This window comes from Strigops habroptila, chromosome 13, assembly GCF_004027225.2.
Source record: "Strigops habroptila isolate Jane chromosome 13, bStrHab1.2.pri, whole genome shotgun sequence".
NCBI classification, from domain to species: domain Eukaryota; kingdom Metazoa; phylum Chordata; class Aves; order Psittaciformes; family Psittacidae; genus Strigops; species Strigops habroptila.
Window position 1 is genome coordinate 7145608 of NC_044289.2, and position 23842 is coordinate 7169449.

General features: G+C 43.4%; 1 protein-coding gene across 5 annotated transcripts; it reads right to left on the reverse strand.

Moving 5' to 3' along the window:
• Nucleotides 1-670: 670 nt before the first annotated feature.
• Nucleotides 671-22782, reverse strand: CASS4 (Cas scaffold protein family member 4). Of its 5 annotated transcripts, none has more exons than XM_030502705.2 (7): nt 22333-22782; nt 9282-9710; nt 6908-7012; nt 5843-5992; nt 3101-4435; nt 2263-2322; nt 671-1572 (listed from the first exon to the last, which is right to left on the reverse strand). In XM_030502705.2, exons 1-7 carry the CDS (start codon nt 22375-22377, stop codon nt 1159-1161), a joined length of 2538 nt encoding a protein of 845 aa, XP_030358565.1. In that variant the 5' UTR covers nt 22378-22782; the 3' UTR covers nt 671-1158. The 5 variants fall into 5 exon arrangements, with proteins under 5 accessions (XP_030358565.1, XP_030358567.1, XP_030358566.1 ...); XM_030502707.2 differs by lacking the exon at nt 22333-22782 and adding an exon at nt 18861-19163; XM_030502706.2 differs by lacking the exon at nt 22333-22782 and adding an exon at nt 18855-19163.
• Nucleotides 22783-23842: the final 1060 nt, after the last annotated feature.

Consider the following 23842-nt stretch of genomic DNA (forward strand, 5'->3'; position numbering starts at 1 on the left):
GCACAGACCAACATAGTACAGGCTGCTCTGAGAGCCCTAGCATCTTCTTTCCCATTTGCAAGGCTTTGGTCCAAAGCCTCTGCTTGTTCAGTGACTAAAATTGTTGTTTCAGCTGGAGCAATGCTCTGAACAGTGTCAGGCTGCGGCAGGACGACTGTTCCAGGAATTAAAGGGTAGCTACAAAGAAGAAGGAGAGGCTCCCTTTTTACCAGGAGTCACATGGAAAAGGCAAGAGGTGATGGGGACAAGTCACTCCTGAGGAGATTACAACGGAACACAAGAGGGAAGTATTTCTCGATGAAAATGATCAGCCTGAATCTCCCCAGAGAAGTGGTGGATTCCCCAACCTGGACATTGTTAATACTCAGCTGGACAGGGTGTTGGGACATCCTGTCTAGGTTATGCTTTGCCTAGGAAGGTTGGACCAGATGATCCTTGAGGTCCCTTCCAACCTGGTGTTCTATGATTCTATGCTGATATGTAGCTCCCTGTAGATTTACCAGGAGCCAGGACTCCTCCAAATCTACTCTCCTCTGTGCTCAGCTACCAGCTGGAGCATTTCCCATTAACATCTAGGATATGTGTAGTACCTGCCAGATTTTGGCCTAGAATACATTCATCACATTCGTGTATTAAAAAAAAAAAAAATAAAATTATCTCTGCTGTTTGAAAAAAAATTATTGTAATTAGAGATAGTGAGTAAAGTCTTCAGGAAACGATGATGGGATATTATAAATAACAGAACATTGTGCAGCAAATTTAAAAAGAGACTTTACGTACCTGAATAAGAAAATAAAAAAAAAAGGAAAAAATATTTATCTGACCTATATAGAAATTAAAAAATAAGAAATCAGCCAGATGATAAAATAATTTTGCTCTAATACACAACAAACGTTCCTGCCCAGCCACTAAGATGACATTTTCAGGCAGGATCTGAACAATGGTGAAGAAAATACAGATTTAATTCTACAAATCATCTGCATCTGCTGCTGTGTGGATCTCCACCTGCTAAAAGTGCACCAGCACCCAGGGAACTGCCCGGCAGGAGTTCTTAGAGGTGACTGAAAGTTAGTGTCATTGAGCTGCTTTTGCCTGCCTTGGCTGCCACATGCCAGAGAAGCAGCAACAATGGAGAATCTGTAAAAACAGCAGTGTATTTCACTCCATCATTGCTCTAAACTGCTGTGTGTATTTAGACAGCTCCTCAGTTTGGTCCTGAAGTTCCCTCATGGCATCTGCATTTGGATATTGTATTGCAGCATTTTTAGTGGCGAGAGCCAGATTCTTCAAGAGGCTGCAGAATCGGCTGCTGCTGTGGAGAACGTCGTTCCGAGCATCCCTGTCTTGAGTCTCCTGGCACAGAGAATCCACTAACTTTTGTCCCACCATAATGATCAATTTGCTGTGGGATATGAAAACTTCGGGTGGCTGATTGTTGTTCAGACTCATAGTAAATACACCAATTGCTTTGTGAAGTGCACTGAAACACAGCCTGCAGTGCTCGGGGAGAGCTATTTTCTTTCCAGAGTCCTGCTTGCTTTGAATCACAGTCTTCTTTGCAGATGGCAAAACCTGGAAAAAGGGTTAAAAATAAAAAAGAAAAGACTCAGCTTGGTGGCACACCGATTGTTTATTTACTCTGTCTGATATCCTTCACTTGCAGGGAGTTTTGTTAGTTAATAGTCTCCAAATTGCCCCATCCCAGGAGTCTTTTACAATCATTTCTCTTTCCATAACGTACTCAACTTCAAAGTGGTATTTTCTCCTGATTGTCACTGAACACAGTTTTAATAATGGATAGCACACAAAGTGCTGTAGTGAAACATCAATCCTTTATACGGTCTGGACTTCAGGGTTTCTGATAGCACAAAACACTCAGACTTGATCTTTAATGGTGCTGACTTCATGAGGGCTATGAATGATTAAAACTGTACAACAGCAGAGTCAATCCTTATACCAATGGTATACAAGGTATTTTGAACTACTCTCACAGCCCTATCCCATATGATACACAAAGGCAAGCAAATAAATAGTATAACTTTAAACTATAGTGGTTCATTCCATTTGAGGAAAATAAATATTTTCCACAGGTTTTCAGCAGTAATTCTAAGAACTAGTTCTGGAAAAATTAACTAGGAGAAACCAACTTGATCTGTGTGTATAAATATGCGTGTCCAAACGCAAATTACTTTGAATTTTAGCAAGCACAGGAATCAGGGGCAGGGAGTCCTCGTAAGTAATAGTTTTCAAAATCAGAAATACCTTTGGTTTCGAATCTGTACTCTTCTTTGCTACTTCTTTACCTGAAATGATTTTCTGTGCCTGTTACAAATCAAAACGAAAGCAAATTTGAAACGATTTACATAAAATATTTAAACATAAATGTGTTTTTCCTCTTCTTTCAGTGCGGAACAACTACTTGCTATGCAGCCTTCATGTTGCAACAAAAATAGTATGTTTATTAGAAGCGACTATAGGGTTTTTCCTACTAAAAATTTCATGTCTGATCCAGCAAGAGCTAAGACTGAAACCAACACTGACAAAACATAACATTTCTGAAATTCTAAGGAAGGGCCAGCATTGTTTTGTGAAACCAAGAAAGTTACATTCTTGTAGACATTTCATTAATTGTAAGGGGAATGATTCTAATAAACATCCAAAATGCTCGTAACAAATAAATCTCATAATTCACAGTAAGAGTTTAATTTGTTAAAGCAAAACCTTCTACTAAAGCATGTTTTCCAATATACCTCAAGTTAGAACGTGAACATCTCCTGTAGTGTCATGGCAGAGTCAAACAAAACATACTGGCAAGAAGAGAACTAGTAGTTAGAAGCAGCAAATTGGCAATCCCCAGCTAGAAGCTAAAAATCATTTCTTAGTGCTGGCTGCCTGACTAAATTCTCAAATGCCATTTCAAATGATCATTCTACATGTGCCATCCAGCACTCTAACAAAATCCCGAATTCATGTGAAGTCTGGAAAATAGAAGTAGTTCAAACTGAATTTGGCATTAACACAAAGATATAATAGTGCTAATAGCTTAATGCTTGCAAACCATGAAGAATGTAGCTAGCTAGTAAAATCCGGTTATACTAACCTGTAACTGAACATAATCACAGTCCTCAGTGGCGTTTTCTTTTGGCTTCTCAGAAGAGACCTGACTTTGGTTGGATTTATCAGGAGTATTTGTTTGAAGGGAATCAATTTCTGTTCTTCTTGGCACTGTGATTTGTTTTGCCATTTTGTATTCTGGGATTGCTTTTGATTGTTTCATTTCTTGTTCCTTCTCATTCTTGCTGAAGAGGAGCTTTCCATTGGCAATGATGATGGATACAAACCTCTTGATATCATCTGGAATCGTGCGGGCTACCATAACAAAGCGATCAAGATCATCTGGGTTGTTCTGAGGTTTCCTGAGGACCAAAGCCTCTAGTGACCAGTTGCAGTTGTTTAGAGCTTCTCTTGTTTCTGTTAAAATTTTGAAGGAGTTTGTAAGAATTTCTAGCTGTTTTTTAATTCTGGTCTGAAGTTTGTTATCAGTGAGGTAAGAGGCATTTACTTTTACAAGTTGAGCAAAGGCCAAGAATTCTCCCAGCGATACTTTTACATGATCGACTGCTCTATGGATTTCCTCAATGCTTTTCTCTAGATGTTCTTGTAACCTCCATTTACTACTCACAAAGATCATTAAACTTGCAACTGAGCTGGATACACTGTGCTGCAATCTAGTCAGGGTCTCTATGGCTACCTCGAGGTCCAGTTTAATTTCTTTGGCAGGCTCTTCTGATGATGAGATAGAAAAAGACTCACCAGAAGAGTTTGAGGATGTAGAGACTGTGCTGGTTCTGCTGTCCACACTAGAAACAGATAATCTGTCTTGTTCTAATTTAGCATCTCTTGAAAGCTGTGGAGGAGCACTGTATGCTTGGTCTCCAGAACTATCGCTGCTTTTTTCCAGCTCTTTCTTGGACTCCACAGCAGTGGGCAGACTTTTTGGAATATCGTAAACGTTCTCTTCAGAGATCTGATTCTCAGCCTTTGGAGCCAGGAGAACTGGGGGAACATCACAGCTACCGTTTTGTGGCAAAAGGAGCACGTCCCGTGAGGATGGAACATCATAAAGATGGATATCTGGAAATGTTAATTTCCGTTGTGTTGGTGGAATATTATATAACTGTGGATTTACAACTTTGGCTTCAGTATTTGTTGTTAGCGCCTTGTACCTGGCTGGTGGTATGTCATACAGCACCTGGTTCTCCAGGGAGTGGCCAGAAGGGTTTTGTTTTAATCCTATGTTTTCAGGTGATACTGGAATATCATAAATCCATTCTGACTTCCGAGGATTTGGCAAAGTATTGTAATGGCCCCAGCACTTTTTCTGAGATTCATTTTCTGAAACATCACTTTCTCTTTTGGGAGGGACATCATATAACTGCAACAGAGCACACAGGAGTTATAAACCGTGGTTTGAAACAAGAAACAAAACTAAATTTTTAGAGCATGTAAAGGTGTGCAACTCTCAAATAACTGCAATAAGCAATACAGGTTTGCTAAGATGGGGACAGAACTTGCCCCATGCCTTGAAAAATGTCTGTGTACAGCTGAAGTCTAAGTTGGAAAACGTGAATGCAGGACCACTTCTTGTGTAAGAAAATCCAGACTAATACTAACAGGCACTTCAGGTGAGATTGTACCTGGATGCTTTACACACGTGAAGCACAAGCACGAGCGAGTGCAAGGAGCTATAGGTCTGTGCAACAATAAATATCTGAAGGAACTGATCTGTAATAAATATTTTAGAAAGAACTGGCCAGGTCAGGCTTCCCCATTTGCAGAAGATGTGTGTGAGAGGGCAACCCAGACACAGGTGTTTCAGACCAAAGCCAGAATTTTCCAAATTGCCCACAAACAAAGAATTCTAAGAAAATTTGATTTTGGAAGCAGCGATAAACTGTGTCTCTGGAAGGAAATCTGCTCCCAGGCTGTTGCAGCTGGTGGGTACAGTTGCTAACAGCCATGAAAGTATCAGGAATGTCAGCTTTAGTGAGCAATTGCCCATATGCCAGCACCCCAGTTCTGGGTAGCACCAGTCCTACTGTCACAGCTGAACGGGTTCTGCGCAAAGCTGGTTTCTCTAGTCGTGAGGCAGCCATGAACCTGCAGCATTTCTCTTTAAATCCACAAGACCAGGAAGCCTCGGATTTCCTGTGCTGGGGTAGTCTGCCCCAAGATCCCGTATCTTAGCGCTGGGCATGTGTGCTAAGGAGCCTGTAAAAATTCTCCTGGATCTTAAAACTATTCAGGAAACCTGAAGTATTTGGCACTCAACTAATAAAGAGTTTTCCATTGAGGCATTTTCTTTGTTGTGAAATTTCAGATCAGCCCTTTTTTCAAGGATGGTACTTGTCAAACGGTGGGGAGGGAAGAGATGGGAAGCCTGAGCCACCCCTCAAAACCAGGTGTGCTCCACTCCCAAAAAAGGTGTCAGGAGAGTGCTGCATGGAATAGGGACCATTCGTTTCTATTTGCTTAAACATTACAGACATTCAAGAATGTAAGGTACTGAATTTGCTTGTCACACTGTCATAAAAAGAAGTCAAGGCAAGAGATGTTGCTGCCTGCAATCTAAAAAGCAAACACAATCACAGAGGTAGCCTTAGTCCTGGTAGGTACCATGACTATCCAGGGGCCAGGCAGCATTTGTCTCTTTAATAGGAAGGACAAAGCACTATACTGAAGATGTGCTGGTCTTACCCCTGCCATCGCCTTGAGGGAGCACATGTGTGCAACATCACAGTAATGAGAGATTATTCTCTTGTGTCCAGCAAGCCTTACTTACGTTGCCCACTGGTGAGTCTTTCTGGGTAACACCTCCTGCCTTTTCTGGGCTGGACAGGATGTTGTAAAGCTGCTTCTGCTCCTCCTGGAAACACTCGGTGGATCTGACTGGCACAGAGCCCTTTCGTGCGGGGGGCAGAGTGGCACCACTCTGGTCAAAGGGAATAAAAAGCAGGTTGACTTCAACCCTGTTGAGACCCCACTGAAGACTGGTACAGAATCAAAGGCTTTCAGGTCATATACTGAATGGCGCAAGGCAGCCACCACCTAATTGCCTAACTTTGGGTCTGAGAAGGGATCACTGTACAAAGTGGGTAACCCAAAGGAGTTTGTGGATAACCTGACAATAAATGAATTAGAGTGGGTTCAACCCTGCAGTGTCAGGAGCATAAGGTGTGTGGGGAGGCTCTGTGGACATGCTCCAGTCCCACACGCACCTTCGCGTGGTAGATGATTGGATGGGACCTGGCATCTGTCCCATCCTGGTGACGTGCACAGGCTGCAGTGAGACGTAGAGGCAATACGGTGACATTTGCTCTCCCCAGCATGTTATCAAGAGCAAGATCGTGTAACAGGAGGCTTCAGCAGTAGATGCAATCAACATGTTGCCCTTACCCTGAGTATGCCTAATCCCTTGCATTTTCTTGCTCAGGAGGCAAGTGGTGTGGGTGACATATAGTTTCTTTTTGTACATGCACTAGTGACTCCTCTATAAACATCTTGAAATCTTCGTGATCAAATGACACAGAGACAAAGCATATTTCCTGATGGATAAACCAAGGCAGAGGGGCTTACACTCTGATACTGAGAATTCATCTGTGCCCTGGAACTCAGTAATGGTAAAACAAGAAGTGTTTCTTAGAAACATACCAGATTTAAGATACATTTCTCTAAATGTCTACCAAACTCAAAAGAGAACTGCTTTACATCTTGAACTTCCCTAAAAATAGATTATTTTCTGCCAAATTCTACAAAAAGTGAACAGGAAAACACCAGAATTTACCTTAAACTCTATTCTGAGGTCCTGCAGAGTCAGAGCTGCAGGAGGGACCATGGCTGGACTCACCTGCATGAGCAAGGACTCCCGGCGCTGTGTGGATGGAACATCATATACCTCACTCCTGATATTTGGGACTGAAGCCCGGCACGCTCTTGGGAGAGTAAACAGATGCTTAGAGGGGGAGAAAAAACAACAGTGAGAGAGCTGCAGCGAGCACTAAGCTCAGGACATCTTTGGAAACTCAAGTTAGTTGAATAGGCCACTGTCGGAGTAATCACTCTTAAGTGATTAAAAACCTTCCAGCTTTTCACTGATGGCGATAGACAGGAACTGACCTTACAAGTCTGCATGGTGTTTTTTCCCCCAGAATTCTCCTTTGCCAGCATTTCTGCTTTATTTCAGATAAGAATTGGCACATAGAAAGCAAAGGCGATCTGCCTTACTAGCCATGGGAAGGAAAAGATTTAGAGAAAACCCAGCTTATCACTTAAATCTTTAGACTATCCAAAAGCAGAACCACTAAATAAAGAACGTGGGGGAATTTCTACTTCTCCAGGCCCACAGAGCCATCAGGTCAAGTCATATTTAGTGGAAGTAAGAGCAGCAAAAAGGTGTGGGCTGAGACACATTATTCTGTATTTATGAAAGACTGACTCATTTGGAAGGAGTAACCTTGATGTCCTGTCCAGCTCCATGAATAGAGAAGTCTGATATGAGAATTACATGAGGTCAATTACAGACTAATTCTCCTGTTTGCTTAAAATGTAATTTGAAGAGCCATGACTGGTGGGACAGTGAGTTAAGGTGCCAAAGTATGAATGTTTGGAAAGGACATTTTTAAAAATCAACTTCCAAACCACTGAATTTTGTTAGTTCAGCATGGGTTTAGCCTAGCTTTCCACAAATAGTTCGTAAATGGATTTCTACACATTACTGACCCACAGAAACACTGCTGGAAAAGAGACATCACAGTAAATTATTTAATATTGGAGGTAGTGCTCCCCACCATGTAAGTGGTGTAGCCACTGAATTTAGGGGAAATATGGTAGAGGAACAAGGCTCCAGCTTTACAGCTGCCTGCTTCATGAAGGAAAGGAGTGAGGGGTGAACACAAATCCCCTTAGTGCTTGGTGACATAAGCCAACTTGCTTGCAAACAGAGGCATAGAAGAAGAGACTTTCCTGAGCTGAAAGGGTAAAAGGAAAGGCATCCTTAGCCCAGGTCTGTTTTCAGATGGATGAATCTTGCTCAGTATACAGCAAAAAGGAAACGAAACCGAGTATCTCATCTTGCTATTTCTTAAAGTACTTTCAGTCACAGTAAAGCAAGAAGGTGCCTTGATGTTAGGCAGAACTGACAAGGCTTTTTCTATAGGGTGAAAGCATACAGGCTTTGAGGGATTTTGTTGTGTTATATTGCTTTCAATCAGCTCCCTTGAAGACTTACAGTGGCTTTACACAGCTGCTCAGAGGGCAGCTGAGTATGCCAGGAACTTTGCCAGTTGTCCCATAGGATCTACACGGGACAGTCCAGAGTGCTGCAGTTCGCTCTGCCCTCACAGAGCCTGTTCACCCCTGAGCCTCCTTGTGCATCGGTGACCACCGCGGTACAGTTGGTGTAGTAACAGCTGGGACATTGTGCAAGAAGCAGCTCAGGCAAATCTGAACTTCTTAAAAGCAGCCAAAGATGTTGTTTTTTCTTTCTCTGTTAGAGTAAACAAGGCTTGGGTATATAAACTCATGAAATGACAGAGACACAGGAATAGCCAAGGAGATCTTCTGTTGGGCTGTTCATTCAGATCAAGAATAATAAATGACATTTTTCAGCCTGTTTTGCTGGCACAACATGAACAATTTGTATCAATCTCACACTCAATTTGCAAATGGCTTCTTTAGGGTTAGGAATGTGGAGAAATCAGATCACAGCACTTGCTGAGGTGCTGGAAATAGTAAAACTAGACCAAAGACATCAATCACACAGCAAAGGGTGGCTTTTTTTATTACAAATCATGTTCCTGTGCAGATAGGTGCAAAGACCCCACGTGTGCCCAAAGGACTCTGGATGCTGTAGACCAACAGAGGAGAAAGTTCTGTGTCTTGTTATTTTAACTTTGGGGTAGGTTTGTAAACCATTTCTATATTCTTCCAAACAAATGGTATATTCTTTCCTTCCTGCCCTATTTTACAGCCTCTTTAAACTGTCAAAAAACTGAGGGACTACAGAATATAGAGACTACTATATGTTGCCCAGAGCAGCATTTCTCACGCAATGCTATGACCTGTAGCAGAATCGATGGAAGTTTCTTAAACACCATTTATTTGAGTGGCTTTGCTGTGAATTCCGCTGAGACGTTCAGGCCAACAGCAGTTATTATTTTCCTGCTCCCAATGATTGTTTTAATAATAACACTTACTACTTTTATAGGTGCCTATGTTCTTACCTGGCTTGTTGAGCTTTGTGTCCTTTCACTGAGCAGCTGTGCAGCCAAGGCTGGTACCTGATATATTGCTTGGGCAGGTAGGGTGGAGGTCCTCGACGGAGATTTAACCCACCCCTCCATCTTTTCATAGGTAGACGACAGCACGGTGGGCTTGGGGACGAAGGGAACCTGGTAGATGTTTTGCTGGCCGCGTGGTGACTCTGAGGTGCCGCTCCGGGTGGAAGGAGGCAGCAGGGCAGCCTGCGAGGCAGTGAGTAGCTGCAGGCGGTTAGCGGGGGCCAGGCCCTGCCTGCCGTGGAGGGAGCATCTCCACCAGCCCTCGCTGCCAATGACGTTTTGGTCCAGAACTGTCAGGATGTCTCCTTTGCGGAAAGCCAGCTCATCCGAGCACTCTGCCTTGTTGTCATAAAGCGCCTTTGCCAAGGTATTCTAGAGAGAGAAAACACACCAGCACTGCTCTACTGCACTAGCAGAAGCGTTGATTCATTTCTGGTTTGGTGTTTATCTCTGCCTTAATTTCATAGAATCATAGAATTTGGGTTGGAAAGGACCTTAAGATCATCTAGTTCCAACCCCCTGGCATGGGTCACACTAGACCATGTCATCCAAGGCTCTGTCCAGCCTAGCCTTGAACACTGCCAGAGGTGGAACATTTACCACTTCTTACAACAGGGCAACCTGTTGCAGCACCTCACCACCCTCACAGTAAAGAACTTCTTCCTTATATCTAACCTGAACTTTCCCTGTTTCAGTTTGAACCCATAACCTCTTATCCTATTGCTACAATCCATGATGAAGAGATTTAATTCAATTTAATTCAAGTCCACCCATTTTTGCATAAAACACCATTTCTCAGTGCATTGGTTTCAGAGAGTTTAACATTTGCAGCCTGTGTCTGCTGTTCTTCATGCAGTAAAGAAATACATAATAATAATATAGCAATATATTTGTTCTCTACCTTTTTCCTCCAAGGCATTGGAGGAAATGGAAATGGAATGGAAATGAACACTGCTAATGTTCATTACTTAGACTCATTACTTATGCACACCTCCGTATGAAAACCAAGTGTTTCCTATTGCTATTCTGTGAATTCTTTGTTGGAAGTTACAGAAAAAACACATCAACCATCCAAAACGAAACCTCATGCCTTGCTGCCTGCTACCCAGCTCATCCGAGGACTTCAACTGTACCTGGAAAAGGCTGATTATTTTTATCTACCCTCCCAAAAAAGCCCTCCACAACCAAACATCAAAAACATCCTCACCTTGCTTGTTTTCCTTTAAACTTTGTCTTTTCTCAGTCTTATAAAGGCAGATCTCTCAGCAACATCAGTGCTAAGGGGATTAATAAGCGCCCAGTGGCAACACCAGTGGCAGAAATACTGCTGGAGAGCTATGGTGTTGTGAAGACTCAGACTCAGCTGGCTGTGTCAACATCCACCCCCGACTGCAGAGTTGGATCATACTGATTCAGAGCATCCAAGGCTAATGACTTATGTGACACATCAGCTGAGGGAGAAACCTAATTATGCACACAGTGACACCAGACAAACAGCTCTGCTGGCTGCTAAATCTTCATGGCTGGTCAGGGTACTCGTGAGCATTTCTTCAGGTAAGCACACCTGAAACAGTGTCTGTGTTTCTCTCCATTGCACAGACATTACCTGTATCTGAATACCTCTGTCTCCAACATATCTTGCAGCATGTTCATAGAGTGCTCTTTTAGAGAGGAAACCAAGGAAGAATAAGCAAGAGATCCTGAGATCTCAGAAACTGTGAGATAGCAAATATTCATCTTTCCCAGCTTCTTCACTGCTGAGCAGCCCTACCTCTCTCAGCTGAAGCCCATAAATTTCTGGCACTTGTGAGTGTGTAGATCATCATGTTTTATTTTTATCATATTTGCTGGGGTATTTGCCTACTCTGCACAAGATGACAGTTAAAAGAATAAAAAGGGTAGGAGCATGTAGTTTGATGCACCCAAGGCATTTGTGCAAAAGGTAGAGCGAGCTGTGGCCGTAGTGTTTTGCAGTACAAGATACCATTTGCTTTCAGCTTTAAACCGAGACTGACTGCTTCTCAGTCAGTGGGGCACTGGCTGTTTGTAAGCATTAGTTTCTTATAAGAACATGCAAGTAGTGTCCAAAGAGATAGTACCCAAACAGGAAACGTGATGCCTTGTATTTTTGCCCAGAGCATTTGCTGTAAAGCAACAGCTGGCTTGAAGTTGCAGCAGGAAAAAAGCAATTTGTCAGCTCAGCTGATGAAAATGGCCTGTTGTTAGCAGCATGCATTTCTTGGTCAGGGTGGCCATGAACAATGGCCTTTTTATGATGCATGGGCTTGTCCATCCGCAGCTGCCAGAGATGGACAACAGCCCCATTTACCTTGCATCCTAGCCTTGTTAAAACAGCATTCTTGCCTTGAACATGGGAGTCCACTTTCTATTTGGACCATGCCAAATGCTCTGAACCACCTGTGTTGAAGGCAGGCCTCCAGGAGTCCCACCACAGAGCACAGTCCAGGCTGGGCTTGGGCTTCACGCGTTGTTGCGGTTGTAGAAATAAAGAGGAAACCAGGCAACTTTTCCTGTTACTCATCAGCAACACTTCTAGATCCCTCGTTGTTGAATGCTGTACAGACACACTAAAAGACAAGACCCCCTTCTTCTGACCCGAAGAGGACAGGCAGAGGAACACTCTCCCCCTTTTGTAACAAGGCAACTGAAATGTGAAGAGCCTTATCCAGGCGCATGCAGGCAATCAGTGGCAGAGCCAGGAAGCCTGAACGCAGGAACTGGGACCCTGTCGAGTGCACTAGACAATGAGGCTGTCTTTCCTAGCTGCACCAACACAAATAAGAGGTTTACAGTATGGTTTTAAATGGCATCTAAATGTGACATTTCCCCAGCCAGGTCTTGTGGAAATAGCATACTAAACACATTGTTGGTTCTAATTCTTTAATCAACCAATGTATTGAAACTACACTAATCTATTCTCAAATCTCATTTGTTTTAAATATGCTGATTTTCAGCAGGTCAGAATTTGGCCTGTACGCACCAGTGAGAATTTCTGCAAATAGTACCTGTAGACTGGAACCTAAGTAAGTCACACGGAGTGAGGAGATTCTTCCTATTTAGCAATACTCAAACATGACTGCAGCAGGTACTGGCAGGATAAATTATTCCAACTATTCTCTCATTTCTTTCTCCAGACACTGCTGGATCTGCTTTGCCGCAAAACAAGTGAAGCAAGAGAACTGCCAGGTCAGTGAAAGCAACAGGGAGGTCTAAACTCTGTTCAACAGCCAAGCTATTCCACAGACAGGTTGCCAAAACTCAACTGACCACCTTGTCATTTGGCAAAGGCAGATGATATACTCAGGGGCACTCACACTCAATGAAGAGTTAAATTTTAAACTTACACCATGAAAGTCACAAACTTTTTCAGCAGAGGGGTCCCTTCTCGTGAAGCACAGCACAATAAAGCTGTGACAACATCCAAGGGCGAGTAGGTACCCACAGCAAGGTACCTTCAAAGCAGAACACAGTGGTTCAGACTTTGAAAGGTGGTCTCTGACCTGTGGAGCTCAAAGTAGGGCATGTGGGCTCACATCTGTAGGCAGCACAAATACCCAGGAACCCTCAAGACCATCTCAATGGCAAGCCAAGCAGGGGATTAAACAAATAAAAATTAAAAAATCATAGGGCACTTTGGAAAACCTGACATAGCTGGAACAACAAATCTGTTCATAGATCATCTCATATCCCATCCATAGGGCTGGAACCAAAGGGATGGAGACAGGCCCGAACCTCCAGACTATAGAACATGAACAAACTGGAAGATTGTCAGACCTCTGAACCTTTCCAAAGGTTCTTCTATGTAAGGCAGTGCTAAATTAGATTTCAAGGTTCAGGACACATGGTTCAGGACACAACTATAGAGCTGGAGAGCAAATCTTTTCCATCCACTCTGTTTCAGTATTGCACAAGTGCATAGCGATACAATTCAGTTCTTTATGCTTTTCTCTCAGTGGAATCAGCCCATCACTGGCACAACAGGACAGCCACTGGAGCAGACACAGTTCCAGGTGACAGTGACCCAACTGGCTTGCAGCTCTTCATGACATTTTTCAGTGCATTTTGAAAAGGGTAGAGAAACTTAGGAAGGTATTTTAATGAAGGTTTTTTATCCTTTTGACTTGGAACTAGTCTCTGAATGAATTTATAAAAAGTAGAAACATTTAAACACAGAGGATATTAGTAACTAGCAGTCCCATGCAAAACTCTTTCAGAAGACATCCTCTTGTCACAGTGCAATATGAGGATGCAAAAATCCCCTAAACCATCCAAACCACTAAGACAAAACAAAAAAACCCTGCCAACATCTTCCTTGAACAGACTCTTGTGCGCCCACAGCCTAGCAGAAAAGTTGCAGCATTAGATTGAAAAAAACAATACAATCAGCACCACACCACAGAAGTAAGTAATTTCTGCTGAATTCTAATTTCCATAAAAATGGAGAAGAAAGAACATTTTCACAAGGTGTAAAAACAACAGGTCAAGCAGGTCTGCCTTTGTATTTTGCTCTGTCTTCTCCTTCGCTCCTCTATTTACAGGACTAGTAAGTCCCCTTTATTTCTCATTTCCTTTCCAAGCATTCTGGTTGCTCACCCAGCCTCTCAGGACCTGACTGCACCAGGGCTGATGTGGAAGCGGTTCTGTGCAGTGTTATCTCCAAAGGAATGTAGGCAATACTGTTTGTATAAGCTCCATTAGTTTTTAGGGGCTCCAGCTTTGGATTCAACAAGTATTAGCCCAGGATGCTGAAGTAGATGTTGAGGATCAGCCTAATACTGGTAAAACCAACTGTAACAAGCTCACAGCAATGACTAGCATCACAGGCGCTGATGTGGTTAGCTGTTTTATAGGATATACATGCAAGCAAGTGTTGAACTAGCAAGCTTTGGTACCGACAAGTGCTGGAGCTCTGTCAGCAAGGAGTTTGCTATAGGTAGTTGATTTTCTAGTGGAGTTTCAGGTGGCACTGAATCCTGTGACACTAGAAAAACCGGCAGGAGCCACTGAGCTGGGTCAGTTGTGAAAGCTAGATTGATATATCAATGTTCCACTGAAACTAAACCCCTGCAAGACTCCTGTGAGGAGGGTACAGCCATGCTGAGGAAACCAAAGCATGGTGGGGCTGGGGAAGGAGCCACCACTCTACCTGTGCCCTGTCCCCTGCTGCCCACAGCCTGCTAGGGCATCTGATCATGTGAAGAAAGTGAATTACTGAGGAGCCACCAGATGCCAAATCTGTTCCAATTTGCTTTCCAAAGAAATCTGATTTGTTGAGACTCAGAGAACTCATCCCAATTGATTCTGTGATCACAATCACTGGGAGTAATTTTATAGGCAAAAGTTACAGGAGGTTTATGGGGTGAGTGCTTGACCTAATAGCACAGATAGCTGAGGTCTACCAAGTAACGTGGTGTGAGGTTATTTCTAGTACAGGCTCTGGCTCATCCAGTGTGGGGCTGTTAGTCAGGAATCGGGCCCTATCTACACTTTCAGCTATCCAGGACATATGTAAGGAATCACTGTGGCAGCCCTTTTCTATCATGTAAGCAGAAGCATCTCTGAACTGCTGTTAACCATAAACAAGTACTGCATTCCCAGGATCACAGAGACCTTACGGGATGTGTAGCTGGGAGGAAGCTGTGCTGTGGGGCCAATGGGATCTGCACTTTTTCTTTACTGCCAGAGAAGCGGAAACAGGCTATCTAACGCTATCACCCACAAAATGCCATTGAGGGCCAGCTATGTACAGCTCTTTGCTATTTTATGCAACCTCATTAATGTGTCTTTACAATAAGCAACATGTGGTAAGTGCTAAAGCAGCACAGATGAGATCAAATTGGTTTTCCTTCTTTGATGTTTGCTGCTTCTTCCCATCAGCAGCCCTGAAAGAAATCTCCCAAGACAAAGAACATCTTAAAAGCCAGTCTCTCGCCCCATGAGAAAGCACCCGCAGACAGTGCTGGTACTCTTCTCTCGCTGAGCAGATTCTAACAAGACAATGACAGAGCACAGACCTAGAAAACTGAGGCTGCATCTCCACCCTCTTACCAAGACACTGTTCTCTCACACACAGTCCACAACCATGTTGGAGTGATGCATAGTTACATAGAATCATAGAATAGTTAAGGTTGGAAAGGACCTTAAGATCATCTAGTTCCAACCCCTGCCATGGGCAGAGATGCCTCACACTAGACCATACTGAACGGATTTACAGTGCAAGACCTCTGCTAACACAGGTTCAGTTAATTTAGGCATGCAGAAGAATTCTCCTGTAGCTGGAAGGGTGTCTCCCTTTACTGGAGTGTAAATCAGATGTTAAGACAGCAATTCTCCCTGCAACTCAGACTTTTTACATCTTTATTGTTTGCATATCCTTACCAAGCAGTGCTCTCACTATAAAACCTAACAGCCCTTGGGAGTCTTCACAATGAAAGCTGTTAACTCATGTTTATTAATGAAGAGAAGGAAAATTTTAATTAGGACTCAGTAAAGCTGATAATTGTACAATTCTGCAATACAAAATTCAGTACTCGCAGACTGACATCTGTGCTTTATATACATGGTAAATATCTGCTTTTGCTAAGGCAAAAAAACCCCACTAAGTTCTCCTGATCCCTCTCTTTTCCCAAGCCCTATCCTCAGCCTATACAACAGAAAAGAGAAGTCCTTTTAGTCCTTATAAAATACATGCAAATGTTGCATAAAAATCCTTCATGATTATCAAGTGATATTTGAGCATCCTGCCTGCAAGTCTGCCAAAATAATGTCTCTACCCCTCCCCTTCCCACTCAGTTTGTGTTTGGAACATCACTTCGCTACTACACACTATTTCACATGATACAGAGGTACTGTAGTATCTCACAGCGTTTAAAATGAAAAATAACATTTTTTTTTGTATACTGTCTTATATTTGCTTCTTAAAAAAAACTATTAAAGTAATCTCAAAAAAGAGATAGTTTTAATCACGGGAGTTTTTGTGGATGAAGACAAATATTTTTCAGCTGCATTTCACACATAAAAAACCATCTGTAAGCACTTTTACTGCAGGAAAACGGGATTTGACATATTTGAGAAGAAGGAGAAGATACAACTACAGGCAGGAGGTTGTGTTTGCTAAACTGATGTTCATGCATCAGTGGCACCCTCTGACATGTTTACAGAACTGTTTCCAGTTAATCCAGTTAATCCCCAACAAAGCTGAAGAAATAAACATTCTCCATTGCCCCATGAGCTGGGAACAGGCTTTCCAGAGAAGCCCCTTTTAAACAGCACACCAGGCTGAGTCGATTGAAGTTTTGCCCAATTCATTTAATTGTAGACAGAGTTCCTATCTTCAACATCCCATTGAAGAAAGAAGAATCTATCTTGAATGCTCATCTTTTTCTCCACCTGCATGTGGTGTGCCTTCCTTCTACTCACATCCCATTTGATGCGCAACATCTTCCGTGACTTGCAGAAGGTCCTTGGACTGTGCTTTTGTGTTTGTGTGTTTTGGAAAATGAGTGCTCTGATCATACAGAAGTTTCAGACCTTTTTGCATGAGCTTCAACAAGAAACGGGTGCCAGGGCTTGCTTTTATTGCCTATTCAGTGGTCATTTTTTTGAGAGTGGAGCCAGCTGCTAATCAGCAGATTTGAAATTCTGAATGGTCAAATCAGTTTTTGACGCAATAAAGAAGAACCAGTTTAACAATTCAGGCAGAACCACTGAGAGACAGAACTTGTGCAGCTTCACGTTAGTCAGTGCTGCAGAGGTGGGAATTACAAGTCAGTTCTATTAATTTTCTCTGCAAATTCAGTTAATCACATTCCAGCTGTGTTAGAACCAACAGACCTCTCCTCTCCCTGTTTCAGTGCAATCAGGATTTCGTTCCCATTCACAGCACTTTTGCATGTGTGGTCTCATGCCTAAGCTTAAGGAAAAACAAACTGCTACTTCCTGATATTTAAAAACCAGAATATGTACTTATGGGGTTTGGTTCCTCCCACAATCCTAAGGGTTTTGCCCATATGCACCAAATTACTTTTAGTATCTTAATTACGTTTTGCTACAACATTTATTTTCAAATGTGAATTTAAACAGCCAGAACGTTCTGATGCGTACAAGTTTTCTCTGTCTGCATCCTAAGCAATAGATGCTTCAGAGAATCATTAGAGCAGGGTCCTTCCTCCCCTTCCTCTGCCTACCCAGGGAACAAGCAAACAATTGCTAGGATGGGTTATCAAGAGCAAACTGTACGTTTTCTCTTTGCAGGCACTGCTGTACATCCCTGCTCTGGATGCACAGGCGGGACAGGATGTGCCCCACATCCCATCTGACCCACTGATTCCCCGGATGCATCAGAAATGACAGCAGCACAGGGGCAGCAGCTCAGGGGTGGGTGTTCTCTGATTCATAATGAGTCAGCGGCGACACCACAACTCCCAAATGCTGCGGCTTCCTCCAGCTCTCCCAGTGCAGTTATCTGTCCCAAAATGGTATTCCTGCTTAAGACTACCTTTGGGACCAAGCAGCCTTTATCCGAAATGTTAATGTTTCCCTGGGCAAGGATGCGGGAGGGTTTTCTCCTGCCCCGGTCCCCAGCGTGCATCATGGCTCCAGCCAGCAGCTGAACGTTGTCCCTTCCCCTGTCATTAAAAGCGGGCACAAGGGGACTGCACAGACCCTGTCCGAGTCACAGCTGCCAGAGATCAGCTGTACATCACGCTGAAAGATCCACCTCGGTTCACAGCCAAAGAAATGCTCCTTAGCACAAAGCAGGATGATTCCAGGAACCTGCGTGTGCTGGGCTGGAAGTTTGGGCAAAACCATTAACATATGACTGTATAAACCATTTTGTAGTCATATTTTTGATGCATCCACTTTTTCCCCCCTCCTTCCATCCCAGGGCAGTATTCCCTAACAGTGAACACCACCACTGTTCCTTTCCTCTTTTGAGCTTCAGTTCTCTTTGTAAAGAGCATTGCAGTGTTATCCTAGAATGAACAGACCTTCCCAGGCTTGCACAACTCATTTTGACATTTTCTTCTTCAAAGAGTGACTCGAGTTGTTGACACATTTCCATTGCCTGTTTTCTAGTAACCAGTGCAAAACCCCCCAAATATATATATTTATAAAGTATGGCTCAAGTGATAATCGTTTAAGCTCATTATTTCCAAGAAAATATGCAAAGCAAGAGACATCCTAATGACCAGCCGGGACCATTCGTGGTAACACTTTAACAAGATGTATTATTGCCTCCTGTGCAGGATACACAAAACCTCACCCTTTTTAACCACACCGTTGTTCTTGATAAAGCTTTTTTTTTCAGCTTGCTTTGGATTGTATTTTAAAAACTAAGACCACATGCTTTGTGAGCAATGTGCAAATAGGATCAGCAGCACGCTTTGAACAGGGATCCTGACAGATACAGGTTTTACACTGTACACACTTCCACTCCAAATGAAATAAGTACAGCCATTAACTGCAACAGAAATACAATAAATCAGTACTTACACTGACCTTCATTTTGTTGTCTCCTACCTCCCTGTTACTCCATCACCTGAGGAGGATGATGATGAGATCTCCCCCAGCCCTTCCTCTCCAAGCCCAAGCAGATTAGGCAGGCGCAGCGGCGGGTCTGGCTGGAATCCCCGCTCCAGCCCTGGGGCGCTCACGGGCAGCCCCGGAGCAGCGCAGCGATTGGGAACAGAGGGAGCTAATCACGAAGCAGAGTTATCTCCAGCGGCCGGCAGCTGCTGCGGGGCCGTGCGGGACACACACACAGCGTCCGTCCCTCCCTCCCTCCCTCCCTCCCTCCGGCAGGCGCCCCAGGGAGCGCCTTTGTGCTTCACAACCGCATCCGAGTAGGGACCCGCGGGGCGGTGGGGCTGAGCAGGGCAGCGGGCCGGGGTTTGAAGCATTGTTTGAAGCATCGTCCTTATCTCTTGGTTTGTTGAACTTTTACAAGGGGTTTGGCTTTTAGATTTCGGTGTTCGGGTCCCCGGAAAACTGAGCAGTTCTCTGTTGTTATAGATAATCCCTGCAAAATAATCTCTTTCTTCAGAGGCAGAAAACCTGAGGAAGAAAGCTGAACAGTGACTGCAGCCGAAGGGGGTTGTTCCTTTGATTATTATTAAAATAAATCTGTAATATTATTAAATAACAGTTATTTGAAATTATTCATAGTTGCTATTTGCTCAGCAACAGCTCTGCCTGGGTCACACTTATGCAAATGCACAAGTTTTACCACTCTGCACTTGTGAATATCTTGGGGTTTGCAAACTTTTGCTGGCTTTGCCTTTGTACGTGCTGCCTTTGCTCTGGCAAAAGTCTTTTCCTTCCTCTTTCCATGGTAGTTCAAGATGAAATTAGGCACTCGCTTCCAAACCCACAATCATGCAGCTAGAAAAGCCATGCATCTTGAATAGGAAATGCTGCATTGAAAATGCTTTCTCAACAAAATCTACATGGGGCAGACCAGCAGCTGATGCCCTTGTCCGCACGAGAAAGGATTCCTGGCACAAAGCAGCTCATTTCAATGCTTCTGAGGCTTTGCTTTTCTTTCTTTAATATCACAACCAGCAGTATTACTGGTTTGCACACTCCATGCAGAAAATAAAGAGCAGCCATTCAGTGACTGATCCGGAATTTTTCATATGTCACCAGCATTAGAAATGATCCAGAAATACAAGTAACAAAGCTGCAACCTGTGGCCACAAAGGTACTTCCAGATACAATTAAATGTTCTCTTCTGCCCTGTGAGGGTGCTGAGGCGCTGGCACAGGGTACCCAGAGAAGCTGTGGCTGCCCCATCTCTGGCAGTGTTCAAGGCCAGGTTGGACACAGGGGCTTGGAGCAACCTGCTCTAGTGGAAGGTGTCCCTGCCCGTGGCAGGGGATTGGAACTGGATGAGCTTTAAGGTCGCTTCCCCCCAAACTAGTCTGGGATTCTATAAGGTGGGGTGGACAGAGTGTATCCCCCTGCCCAGAAGGTGTTTACTTAAGTGCTTGCTTAATTGTCCATGGTTCTTCCTCAATCACCCACACCAGTGATTAGAAGTTTGTATTAACTGGCATAAATTACATGAGATTAAAAGTCCCTAGGTCAGAATTGTTTCGTCCATGGCACGACTGAAGTTTTACCTGTAAGATTTCCCCAGGAAAGCTGGGCACTGAGTCCACTTCCACTCAACTGCTTCCCTGAGAATAGCCCCAGACATATTCTCTGACGAGACTCTCCAGTATTTCCTCTTGGCTAAGTAACGCCTTGTTCAGTGTATCAGCTTTGGCAAATCCTATTTTGAATCACATTATTTGCCCCCAGGTGGTGGAGATGGAGTCTGGGGGGTGATGACCTGCACCCGGGGCTGTGCGATTGCACATCACCCACGTAACCACATTGCACGTTGTTCTTCACGCACTTATTTGTGGACAGGATGGGAACATGTGAACTGGGCATTTGGGAGGGGGAGAAAACCTCCTGTCAACGTAATGTGTGTTTAAAAACCCTCTCCTATTTTTCTTTGGCAACAGAAAATGTTGTCAAACAGTATGAGAACTATTTCCCAAGCGCGGCCCCTCACATGAACTGTGTTTTAAACTGCACCACGAGGTGCAACATTTCCTGTGCAGACTGTGTTGCAGGTGTATGTGCAACAAGAAAGAAGTTACATCATTTCTCCAGCTGCGCTTGTGTCCTGGGTTCATTTTCAGAAACAGTTTTCCTTGTGAATGTGGAATAGTTTGGGCATGGTGATAACTGCAGAGCGTTACCTGTCCCACCAAAGCTACTGATGGTTGGCACGTGGTGCTTCAAGTCCAGCTAGCAGAAAAAACATATCCCTAATGTTTGTGTATTAAGTGTAACATTCAACTATTACAATAAACAGTACTGCCAGGGGAGTAGGAATCTTATAAACAGTTAATAAAATATATAGTGGAAATAAATTTGACTTTTTCAGTTGTTACTCAGCTGAATTTGACAGGGTGTGCTGGGGCCATGTCTAAAGACCACACAGCAAGACGGGAAATGATCTTGCTACCACCATTACATTTCTTTAGCCATTTAAGAAAACTGAAAATATCATTCTTAGAAATAGAAACTCTATTCTCTGTATAGAAATCATATGATTCTATGACATTAAAAATGTAATTTCTGCTGACTTCACATGAAGAATAGTCCTCTTAGCTTTACATGCCTCAATGGAAAATTTTGAGTGCAAAAAAATGACTCACTGTGCCGGTACTGAGCTTTTTCCCCCCTACTATATTTTGTATGAAATTTCCAGGAATGCAGTTTATTTACAATGAACACTGAGATCATAATTCAGGATGAAAAAAATAATTCCACTACACTGCTCATTAGACTTGCAGAGAATAGCACAATCAAGGCACTGACTTTGAATCAAGACTTCAGCGTTCTCTAACCCTTATAGCTGCAGCAGGGTATTTTGTCTATGTATATATACATAAAATTATAGCAGATGCAGTATGAATACACAAATAAAAGCAAAACCCCTTGTAAGCTAGTTCCAGTCTTTCAAAATATACAAATACAGTATTCAAAATGGTTTGTGTGTAACATAGGGAAATTATCTATCACACGACAAGTTACCTGGACTGTCACTGAAAGTCTCTGACAGCATAACGTCTCTAACATTACTACAGGATAGAGTAAAACTGTTGGAACCTTGAAGTTAAATATTTATTATTTCACAAATGTGTTTATCCACAGATATTTGCTGCTTGGGAATCCTGCTTTATTCAGAGCCCTCCCCAAGAAGACATTCCTTCTGGTTAATAGTTTTGTAGCAACAAAAAATGGTTTTGTGACAGTAGGTACATGGGCATTGTAAAGAGCTTTCTGTGCAGCTCAAGAGAACACTAAACATTGCCCACATCATGAAGCATCACGCTGAATTCAAACATCAAACCCTCCTCTAGGCCCTTTTGTCTTAATTGTTTATATGCTGTACTCAGAAAACCAGACCTACCTTTGCAGTTCTGTCGATTGTCACGTTTTTATCCATTGCTGTCATTCACATCACTTGGAGCAATACAGATAACCACGGCAGGAGGGAGAGACTCTGGCGTTGCCCAGTCTCAGTGTGTTAGGAGCTACGTCTCAAGAAAGCACGTCTGCATTTAGGAACTTGTAGAAAAGATTCTCATGAAAGATAATTTCTGTGACAACAGCCAAGATTACAAAGAGCAGAAAACAAACCAGAAAAGCCCCGTTACCATCTACAAGCAAGAAAAAGAGCCTGTCTGCAAGTGGAATTTTCCTTGATCTCACTGTCACCAACTTGTCGCAATTAACCGCAGTCAGAAGTTTCACCCTTTGGGTTTGCTACATGTTCCTGTATTTCCTCTTTTAGAAATGGAATGAACACAAGAATAATACATACCACAAGGGGCTGCACAATGCTTGATGGAAATAGGACTGCTACAGCAGTATCAATTCAGGATTTTGAAGACAGCAGTTTTTATGCCTTTCACATTTTCTCAACTTTTAAGACACTGATAGGGGTTTTTTTACAAAGGGGCTTTGGGAAAACCTTACCTGTTACCATCCACTCCTCGGGTGAATGCTGTGTGAAAGACTCCTCCCCGGCTGCACCAAGGCTCAAACACATACGACAAGGGAACGCATTCGGCTCCTGGCTTGCAGCATCTGCTCAGTGAGTAGAGCAGTTGTGCTGCAGCAAGTTTGAAGGGTCCCTTACAGCCAGCCAGAGAACTTCCTAACCTGAGCTACAACCATTGTTACTACTTTTCCTTTATGCATTTCATTTTCTCCTGGGATTCAGTCTCATAGGCAGCTCTCACAGAAAGCCAGCCTCTCTGTCCAGGAAATGAGAAATATTCATCCCAGCACAGAACCTCCTCTTCAGTATAAAATCTGTTTAAAAGGGTGGCAAATTAGCCTAATTCCAGAAGGAGCCCTATAGGAAAGACTTTTCCTAGAGCTGGGTGCCAATCAGTGCCAAGTCAGTGTGCTGAGGAATGCTGAAGGCCGAGAGATACAAATCCATAGTTATGGTTGCCTTCAAAGCTGCTTTCACGCCAGCACGGCTCTCTGGCTGAACGTGTTAGCTGTGACACCACCTCGCCACACTTCCATGACAGGTTCTTCCGAGGAGAAGCAAGAGGAGGTTACAGGTCAGACAGACACAACAGACCTTTAGGCAGGTGATGGAGGCTTTCTTGAGGTGGTAAATCCCGAGTACGACAGTGCTGCTCTGGGATGTAGCTACTGAGAGGCACAGACTGCAAAACTCATGAAGGGCAAGTGGCTGCACTGGAGTTTCAATTGATGAATACAGCTGCTGGGTTTGAAGGTTTGCTGACAGTAGCAGTATGATCACATGAAGAACGTTTACTGAGATACTTCCAGACTCGCACAGCAGAAGGATGTATTCCCTCCAAGCAAGTGCAGATCAAACAGGGTGACTACGTGTGTGCGCAACCTTGTTCTTCACCAGGCAGCTATAGCTCCTCTTC

Excerpts from the sequence above, each read along its gene's own strand:
- CASS4 (XM_030502705.2), bottom strand. The coding sequence starts at position 22,377 with ATGACAGCAATGGATAAAAACGTGACAATCGACAGAACTGCAAAG. Across the intron at positions 9,711-22,332 it reads CAATCGACAGAACTGCAAAG|AATACCTTGGCAAAGGCGCT; the intron begins GTAGGTCTGGTT and ends TTCTCTCTCTAG. Across the intron at positions 7,013-9,281 it reads CACAAAGCTCAACAAGCCAG|CATCTGTTTACTCTCCCAAG; the intron begins GTAAGAACATAG and ends TCCCCCTCTAAG.